General features: G+C 41.2%; 1 protein-coding gene across 1 annotated transcript; it reads left to right on the top strand.

Moving 5' to 3' along the window:
• Positions 1–588: 588 nt before the first annotated feature.
• LOC120306457 (metalloproteinase inhibitor 1-like) lies at positions 589–8,491 on the top strand. Its single transcript, XM_039339735.1, has 5 exons — positions 589–619; positions 6,444–6,671; positions 7,062–7,150; positions 7,299–7,416; positions 8,287–8,491. Exons 2-5 carry the CDS (start codon positions 6,542–6,544, stop codon positions 8,409–8,411), a joined length of 462 nt encoding a protein of 153 aa, XP_039195669.1. The 5' UTR covers positions 589–619; positions 6,444–6,541; the 3' UTR covers positions 8,412–8,491.
• The last annotated feature ends 1,591 nt before the right edge of the window (positions 8,492–10,082 follow it).

The following is a 10,082-nucleotide window of genomic DNA, read 5'->3' as shown; positions in this document are numbered from 1 at the left end:
GACATCTTCTTTGTCATTTTCAAATCTGGTTATTCTTAACTTCAGTTTCTCATAAGATTTGCGATTAAAGCATAACTGCTCGTCTGTTAATAAAGAAATAGTTTTGGCAGCCAAGATCCCTACATCATGAAGTCTGCAAAAGCCTTGGACAGTTATTTTTTCGAATGAAGATATATATACGTGTCCCAGGATAATGTTGTAGGATCTCACCTGGGTCAGTCACTGGGAGCAGAGGGTTAATCTTTCAAGCTTTTGGACTCAGGGAACTTCTCTCTAGCAGAGATATTTTTTCCTCATCCTCCCCCCACCCCAATAGTTACTGAAAAGAAGAACTGATGCCAGAAACAGAAATGGCTGATTTTTATGGTCAGATAAGGTAAGATATGCTGTGTCCAAACCTCTCTTCCAGAAATCTAATCTATTCAGCAAACCAAATGGGGACATATTATGCTGCCAGTTCTTTGAGAAATCAAGTGTGGCTAGTTTGAATGGCAACTATTAACATGAAGGCAAGAGAAAATTTGGGAGAAGGGGTGAGGGGAAGCTTTAAATACCAGGAGAATACACTAGGGAACAAAGTTTGCCTCTGGAGAAGGACCCAGGAGCAACAGAGAATAAGGTGAGGAAAAAACAGCCAATTTCTTTTGTAGCAAACTCTCTAGGGGTGCCAGTTTGGTGTAGTGGGTGAGGCAGGTAGCCTAGGAACTTCTAGTCAGGCATAAAAGTAGCTGATGACATATGCCATTCACTCAGTTTCAGTCTTAAGAAAGGAAGTGTATTGTCTCCAATGTTGTTGTTGTTGTTAATTGCGAAGTCATGTCCGACCCATCGCGACCCCATGGACAACGTTCCTCCAGGTCTTCCTGTCCTCTACCATCTTCTGGAGTCCATTTAAGTTCACACCTACTGCTTCAATGACTCCATCCAGCCATCTCATTCTCTGTCGTCCCCTTCTTCTATTGCCCTCAATCTTTCCCAGCATTAGGCCCTTCTCCAGTGAGTCCTTCCTTCTCATTAGGTGGCCAAAGTATTTGAGTTTCAACTTCAGGATCTGGCCTTCTAAAGAGCAGTCGGGGTTGATCTCTTCTAGGACTGACCGGTTTGAACGCCTTGCAGTCCAAGGGACTCGCAGGAGTCTTCTCCAGCACCATAGTTCAAAGGCCTCAATTCTTTTGCGCTCAGCCTTTCTTATGGTCCAACTTTCACAGCCATACATTGCAACTGGGAAAACCATGGCCTGGACTATACGCACTTTTGTTGGCAGGGTGATGTCTCTGCTTTTTAGAATGCTGTTTAGATTTGCCATAGCTTTCCTCCCCAGGAGCAAGCGTCTTTTAATTTCTTGGCTGCAATCCCCATCTGAGGTGATCTTTGAGCCCAGAAAAATAAAATCTGTCACTACCTCCATTTCTTCCCCATCTATTTGCCAGGAATTGAGAGGGCCGGATGCCATGATTTTGGTTTTCTTAATGTTGAGTTTCAAGCCTACTTTTGCACTCTCCTTCTTCACCCGCATCAAGAGGCTCTTTAGTTCCTCTTCACTTTCTGCCATTAGAGTGGTATCATCTGCATATCATACAGCCTTGCCGGACTCCTTTTCCAATTTTGAACCAATCAGTGGTTCCGTGTCCAGTTCTCACTGTTGCTTCTTGACCCGCATATAGGTTTCTCAAGAGACAAATGAGATGGTCTGGTACTCCCATCTCTTTAAGAACTTGCCACAATTTGTTGTGATCCACACAATCAAAGGCTTTTGCATAGTCAATGAAGCAGAAGTAGATGTTTTTCTGGAACTCCCTAGCTTTCTCCATGATCCAGCGTATGTTGGCAATTTGATCTCTAGTTCCTCTGCCTCTTCGAAATCCTGCCTGTACTTCTGGTAGTTCTCGATCCACATACTGCTGGAGTCTAGCTTGTAGGATTTTAAGCATAACTTTACTAGCATGTGAAATGAGTGCAATGGTGCGATAGTTTGAACATTCTTTGGCATTGCCTTTCTTTGGAATTGGAATGTAAACTGACCTTTTCCAATCCTGTGGCCACTGTTGAGTTTTCCAAATTTGCTGGCAAATTGAGTGTAGCACTTTTACTGCATCGTCTTTTAAGATTTTGAATAGCTCAGCTGGAATACTGTCACCTCCACTAGCTTTGTTGTTGCTCAGATTTTCTAAGGCCCATTTCACTTCACATTCTAGGATGTCTGGTTCGAGGTCAGTGACCATCTCATTGTGGTTATCTGGGATGTTAAGCTCATTCTTGTATAGTTCTTCTGTGTAGTTTTGCCATCTCTTCTTAATCTCTTCTGCCTCTGTTAGGTCTCTGCCATTTTGGTCCTTTATCATGCCCATCTTTGCATGAAACGTTCCCTTCATATCTCCAATTTTCTTGAAGAGATCTCTGGTCCTCCCTATTCTGTTGTTTTCTTCTATTTCTTTGCACTGTTCATTTAAGAAGGCATTCTTATCTCTTCTAGCTACTCTCTGGAATTCTGCATTCAATTGGGTGTATCTTTCTCTTTCTCCTTTGCCTTTCGCTTCCCTTCTTTCCTCAGCTATTTGCAAAGCTTCCTCAGACAGCCATTTTGCTTTCTTGCATTTCTTTTTCTTTGGGATGGTTTTAGTTGCTACCTCTTGTACAATGTTGCGAACTTCCATCCATAGTTCTTCAGGCACTCTGTCTATCAGATCTAATTCCTTAAATCTATTTGTCACCTCTACTGTATATTCATCAGGAATATGATTTAGTTCATACCTGAGTGGCCTAGTGCTTTTCCCTACTTTTTTCAATTTAAGCCTAAATTTTGCAACGAGAAGCTCATGATCTGAGCCACAGTCAGCTCCTGGTCTTGTTTTTACTGACTGTATAGAGCTTCTCCATCTTTGGCTGCAGAGCACATAGTCAATCTGATTTCTATGTTGACCGTCTGGTGATGTCCATGTGTAGAGCCGTCTCTTGGGTTGCTGGAAAAGAGTGTTTGTTATGACCATCGTATTCTCTTGACAAAATTCTATTAGCCTGTGCCCTGCTTCATTTTGTACTCCAAGGCCAAACTTGCCTGTTATTCCGGTTATCTTTTGGCTTCCTACCTTAGCATTCCAATCCCCCATGATGATAAGGACATCATTTTTTGGTGTTAATTCTATAAGGTGCTGTAGGGCTTCATAAAACTGGTCAATTTCATCCTCTTCAGCACCAGTGGTTGGGGCATAGATTTGGACTACTGTGATATTGAATGGTTTGCCTTGGATTCGAATTGAGATCATTCTGTCATTTTGGGGATTGTATCCCAGTATTGCTTTTCCTATTCTTTTATTGACTATGAAGGCTACTCCATTTCTTCTGAGGGATTCTTGCCCACAGTAGTATACCTGATGGTCATCTGAGTTAAATTCACCCATTCCTGTCCATTTTAGTTCGCTGATTCCTAAGATGTCGATGTTCAGTCTTGTCATCTCTTTTTTGACTACGTCTAGCTTGCCTTGATTCATGGATCTTACATTCCAGGTTCCTATGGAGAAAAAATCTTTACAGCATCGGACTTTCCTTTCACCACCAGATATATCCACAGCTGAGCGTCCTTTCGGCTTTGGCCCAGTCGCTTCATTCTTTCTGGCGCTACTAGTACTAGCCCTCTGCTCTTCCCCAGTAGCATATTGGACACCTTCTGACCTGAGGGGCTCATCTTCCAGGGTCATATCTTTTTGCCTTTTAGTACTGTCCATAGGGTTTTCATGGCAAAGATACTGGAGTGGTTTGCCATTTCCTTCTCCAGTGGATCACATTTTGTCAGAACTCTCTGCTATACCCTGTCCATCTTGGGTGGCCCTGCATGGCATAGCTTTTAGCTTCATTGAGTTACGCAAGCCCCTTCGCCATGACAAGGCAGTAATCCATAAAGGGGTATGTTGTATCACATACAATGCATTCAGAAAGCATCCATACCCCCTTCACTTTTGTCAATTTTGTTATGCTGCAGCCTGATTCTACAGTTGACATTCATTTTTTCCCATTAATCTACACACAGTACCCAATAATGACAAAGTAAAAATATAGTCTTAGAAATGTCTGTAAATTTATTAAAAAGAAAAAAGCTGAAATATCACATTGGCTTAAGTATTCAGACCCTTTGCAAAAAGACTTGAAATTTAGCTCAGGTTCCTCCCATTTCTCTTGATCATTGCTGACACATTTCTATACCTTGATTAAAGTCCACCTGTGGTAAATTATATTGCTTGGACATGATTTGGAAAGGCACATACCTCTATAGCAGGCTTCACAGCTGACAATGCATACTGAAGCAGAGCAAAAATCTTAGGTCAAAGGAACTGCCTGCAGAGCTCAGAGACAAGATTATTGCATGGCATAGATCTGGAGAAGGCTATAATAAAATTTCTGCTGCACTGAAAGTTCCTAAGAGCACAGTGGCCTCCATAATTCTCAAATGGAAGAAGTTTGGCTAAACTTCCAAGAGCTGGTCTCCTGGTCAAACTGAGCAATCGGGAGAGAAAACCCAATGGTCTCTCTGACTGAGCTCCAGAGTTCCTGTGTGGAGATGGGACATCACTGCAGCCCACCATCAATTGGAGCTTTCTGGCAGAGTGGCTAGATGGAAGCCTCTCCTCAATGCAAAACACATAAAAGCCCATTTGGAGTTTTCAAAAAAGCACCCGAAGGACTCTCAGACTGTGAGGAACAAGATTCTCTGGTCCGATACAACCAAGATTGAACTGTTTGGTCTCAATTCTAAATGTTATGTCTGGAGGAAACCAGGCACTGCTCATCACCTGCCCAATACCATCCCAACTGTGAAGCATGGTGGTGGCAGCATCATGCTGTGGGGGTGTTTTTCAGCAGCAAGGACTGGGAGACTGGTCAGGGTTTGGGGAAAGCTGAATGGAGCAAAGTAAAGGGATATCCTCAATGAAAATCTATTCCACATCACTCAGGACCTCAGACTGAGCCAAAGGTTCACTTTACAACATGACAACAATCCTAAGCAAACAGCCAAGACAACCCAGGAGTGGATTAGGGACAACTTTGTCAATGTCTTGGAGTGGCCCAGCCAGAGCCCTGACTTGAACCCTATTGAACATCTCTGAAGGGACCTGAAAATGTCTGTCCACTGACGTATGAGAGGATTTGCAAGGAAGAATGGCAGAATATCCCCCAATCCAGGTGTGCCAAGATTGTTGCATCATATCTAGAAAGACTTGAGGCTGTAATTGCTGCCAAAAAGGTACTGAGTAAAGGATCTGAATACTTATGCCAATGTGATATTTCAGATTTTTCTTTTTAATAAATTTACAGACATTTCTAAAATTCTCTTTTCAATTTGTCGTTATGGGTACTGAGTGTAGATTAATGAGAAAAAAATGAATTTCAACAACTGTAGAATCAGGCTGCAGCATAACAAAATTGATAAAAGTGAAGGGGGTCTGAATAGTTTCTGAATGCACTGTATATACAAATGATCAACCAGCCGATCAACCATCCTCTAAATGGATATGTGCCCCGAAGTCATTGATTTAGATCTAGGAAGAGTTTTGTGGCAAGAACAAATATTCTTGAAGGCACCCAGGAGAAAAACCAAATTAGAAGATGGAGGAGAGAATTTACAGAACAAGAAATAATCCCAGAAGAGAACATGACTGAGGGATTTGATATCTTCTATGTTACTTGGAAGACATTGAACAGAATGAGGGTGGGATGCCTAAATGTAAGACCAATATGCTCAAATGGGGATTGCAGTAGGATAAGAACACACAGTGTAAATATGGGAGACAAGAGGCAGGCCCATTTGTTAGTCTGACGATTACTACCAATAGAGTGCACAAAAAGTGATTTGTTTTCAGCCAGTAATAAAGCTAAAAAGATGGCCTCATTTTGGCAGTTTAAGGTTTGATCTGGACATGAATGAATGAATGAATGAATGAATGAATGAATGAATGAATGAATGAATGAAATAATACCTAGGAAGAAGTCCATAGCAAAATATTTCTGGGAAAGGTTATCAAGAAAATGCATGGAATTGAACATGCAGACACCAGAAGGCATGATTTGAAACTTACAAAAATAAAATACCTGTATCTAGATAATCATTCTTATTGTAAGGTCTTCCTTCATGCTGTAGCCCCATCTCCATTTAGAAGATGACTGTCTTTCCTGGGCTGGCATAGGAACCTCTGATTTTGTTGAGAATTGATGTTTCTTTGAGCCTAACTTGTTATACATTTCTTCTTTATAACTCAGACTTGGTCTTTTGGCTCTGCTTTGTTCCTATAGAGAGTGATCACCCATAGGAACAAAGCTTTAAATCTGAATTTCTCCCATATGATGAAACACCCATGATCCTTCCTTTTATATCAGTACTTGAATCATCCTGTTCTAAGATCAATTATAGGACAATTTTGAACTAGGAGTCACAATTTGTGTTTAATCTACAGCTGGTGCTTCGCATTCAACGCTCTTCCAGAAAGACTGCTGCAGAAAGGAAACATTACTTACCTCTGTGCTAAGTGAGTGACTTCATAAAAAGCAAGAAATGGATACTACAAAACCACATGGATTTTTCCTAGCCAGCTTCCTTGTCCTCATGTTTTTGGGGGATCTCACAGAGAGCTGCATATGTGTAGAAAAATCTCTCCGGGAAGCATGTTGCTCAGCTGGCTTTGGTGAGTATAGAAAATTAATATATTTCTCCCTTCCATCTCTTACCACTCCTCTACTTTGTAGGTTTTGCTGCCAGCATTAATCATTCCAGTTGCAGCAAAATTATTCCTATGTCATGAAAGCTGAATATATTACTTATTTCATAAGCGTCTGTAAATTAGACTAACCAGCACCACTGAATTTGCTCTGTACTGAGAATCTGAAGATACCTCTTACTACACGGGTATCAAACTTGTCACGTCATGTGACGTGTCACAATGTATTGTGACTTTTTTTCGCATTACTGGAGCTGGGGTGGGCGCGATCTCCACATGATGCAATCTGCCTGTGGGCCGGCAGTTTGACACCCCTGTCTTACTAGAAAATCTCTTTCTCTTTTGTTATCTCTCTAGTGATGAGGGCCAAATTTATGAGTGTCATGCTGGATCCTAAATCTCCATCATATTTTCCCAAAAATATCTATACTATTCAGCCCATTAAGGTAAGCCCCTCCTCCTCCTGAAACATTATCAGGAACAGCAAGTTTGCAGGCATCCAATCTTTTGTAAAGGAATATTATTCCTCTCATGACAAATTCTCCTGATCTACTCTTGCCTTTATCATATACTGAATTATCTTTTTTTCTGAAGGTATTCAAGGGTCCAGAGGAACTAAGAAGAGCACAGTTCCTCTACAGCCCAATCTCACGTGAATACTATGGATATGTACACAAAGGCCCTCTCAAAGGAGATGACTATGTATTTTCAGGTAGAGAATAGCAATTATCTAGTAACAACACAATTAATACATAGATAAATTAAACAGAATGGCACATTGCAAACCAATATTTTCAACATTACCATTATTCCTAGTTGATATTATTTCTTGGTTACTTTCCGTCTTATTTTTGGAGGGATAAGCCGATATCGGTGAGGTATTGTCAGTTCCCATAGACATAGGATGCTTGCTTTACAAGACTATAAATTTGGTGAGAAAAGGGAATGCAGTAGTGCAGTGGCTTAATGACACTGGAACTGCTGGCCAGAAATGGTCTGCACTCCGGTGGTTTGAGCCTGGCTCCTTGAGACAGATTGAGATCCCATAACTAGATTGCGAGCTCCTGCCCATTCAGCAGTTTCAAAGCATACAATATTACAAGTAGATAAATGGGTACCACTTCAGTGGGAAAGCTGCATTCGTGTGTGCAAAGAGTCGAAGCCGGTGTTGGACCTGCCCAGATGTGACGCATCACGACATGAGATGAGGCGAAGTGAGACCAGCGGATGCATCCGGATGAGCCAGCAAACTGATCAGTGCTAGTTAGCTGGTGTAAAGCTAGTTTGCCCCCAAGGTGTACCAAGGATATGCACTCAAGCATTGAATAGATGAACTAGCAATCTAAACTGCCAAGACTACATTGGGTCTAGCATGTGTAGATTTCCCTGATATTGTATGCCATAGGCTAAACAAATAATAAATGTTGAGAAAAGGAGAAAGCTGGCTTAAATGGAACTGACATTATTCCTTACTTAATATGTAGAGCAAACATCCAAAAATTTTCGAGGGTTAAGGTTAGGGATGTCAACAAACCTTTACAGTTACATATTGACACCACCTTTACCTTTTTTATTTCAAAAGGGTCAATTTTTGACAATCGCTCTATAATCTCAATGTGCAATTTTGCAAAACCATGGAATAAAGTAAATTCTAAAAAGAAAAAAAAACTGAACAAGGACTGCAGTACAAGTTGTGCAAACTTATAAACTTCATGGCCTTCACTGTCAACGTACAAATGCATGGAGGAAGACAATAAACCAGATGAAAGCAAATGTTCAAAACAAGATAGGCGGCAAATAAATCTAATAAATGAAATGAAAAAAAATATTGATTTAAGAGTGTCATTTATTTATCAGATATATATGTCCTTAATGTCGCTCCAGCTTCTTATATACAAATGATAAAACATCCACAGTAAATATTATTCATAAGACAGGTAAACAAACAAACACTGTACAATTTACTCTCTTAAAAACAGTTTTCTGAAATACAGTAATACTGTGATAACTTCCCAACAACTCACAAGTTAATTGAATAGCAAGGTGCCATTCAATTATGGAACAGCTCAGTTTTATCACTTTCTGCAAGGGTTAAGTAGGAGAAACCATCTTTTCACCAAAGGGAAGCTGTTCCCTAGGATTGGTGCTGTGATGGAAAGACATAATCTCCTAATCTCCCCTCAGTCCCATTTACTTCATAGAAATCTGGGATTGCTGTGATTATGATCTATGTATTGTAGATGTCAATCCTGGTTGGAGAAGCTGGTCCTAAAGACAATGTAGTGCAAGCCATGTGGGGCTTTATTAGACAAAACCAACCCTTGGATTTTCACTCAGAAAATTATTAGTGTTAAATCCGTAGTTCGCATGCGAATGATGAAGACACATGGTGACAACTAACAATGCTTTATTCTCCTACTCCAACTCCAAGCAACAAGCAAAAGTGACGCAGGCCTTTTTATAGGGCTTGAAACCAGAACAGAGTGAACAAATAAGAGTTCTTCCTTTTTCACGCCTTGCGCATGCGCACAAGGCTGGTGCCTCTCTGTCTGGTCCCGGGCAGCTTTTAGAATGCCTGGGAACATTTGCAACAATTCTGGGCCTGCTGAGTTTCCTCATCAGGCCCAGGACACAACAATTAGTAACTTGTGCAGGGCATTGAACACATGGCAACTGCCTAAGAAAGGAGTTAAATTATCATAAAACAGTCCCCAAACTTTGCAGGTGATCTAAAGGATAGCAGGCTGATAATAAGCCAAGCTAATGAGTAGTACAACAGAACTAGAAGTGGGGAACTACGCCAAACAAAGTTCTGGAAAAGATCATTAACTATATAACCAATGTTGTTTCTGTCCCCGGCCTGGGAATAAATCCTGACTGAAAGGGACCCTCCCAAAATCGCAGTTTCTCCACAGTTTTGTGGTTGCCTTGTCAGTATCTTCTCACCAAAAGGAAGGCTTTGAAAGGGGTGGTCTTCCAATGGGCCAGATGTGGGCTGTGGCTCTTAAAGAGGGGGCGTATCGCAGTCTCCTTCCATGTGTTATTGTGTCCCAGCTATTGGCAGCAAAGAAAGGGAGATCTCTTTTTCTGTATCTACTGTAACATTGGAACATCTGAAGAATGTCTACAAGGGGATCCAAGGTCCAATGAAAATTCAGCAGTGCAATTCAGTGCAAACATTCAATAAGCAACTGAGCTGCCTTTCTGAAGGAAATATGGAACCTGCGCACCAAGGCTTCTAAGGAGAGAGAACTGAATACAAGGATAGGTAGCAAAAGGATTCTTCTGCTAATATGTCATGACCGCTGGGACATTGCAATGGCTGGAATACTAAAGACCCATCACCAGGACCCTTTGCCCAATGCTGCCACAAGTTTA

Source organism: Crotalus tigris, unplaced genomic scaffold, assembly GCF_016545835.1.
Source record: "Crotalus tigris isolate CLP2741 ecotype Arizona unplaced genomic scaffold, ASM1654583v1 scf7180000017738.192408, whole genome shotgun sequence".
NCBI classification, from domain to species: domain Eukaryota; kingdom Metazoa; phylum Chordata; class Lepidosauria; order Squamata; family Viperidae; genus Crotalus; species Crotalus tigris.
Note: the sequence above shows the minus strand (reverse complement) of the source record. Positions and strands in the feature narration are given on the sequence as shown.

Bases quoted from the DNA above. Each gene is read 5' to 3' on its own strand.
- LOC120306457 (XM_039339735.1), top strand. From the start codon at position 6,542: ATGGATACTACAAAACCACATGGATTTTTCCTAGCCAGCTTCCTTGTC. The intron at 7,151-7,298 runs GTAAGCCCCTCC...TTTTTTCTGAAG, and splicing joins ATACTATTCAGCCCATTAAG to GTATTCAAGGGTCCAGAGGA. The intron at 7,417-8,286 runs GTAGAGAATAGC...TTATTTCAAAAG, and splicing joins AGATGACTATGTATTTTCAG to GGTCAATTTTTGACAATCGC.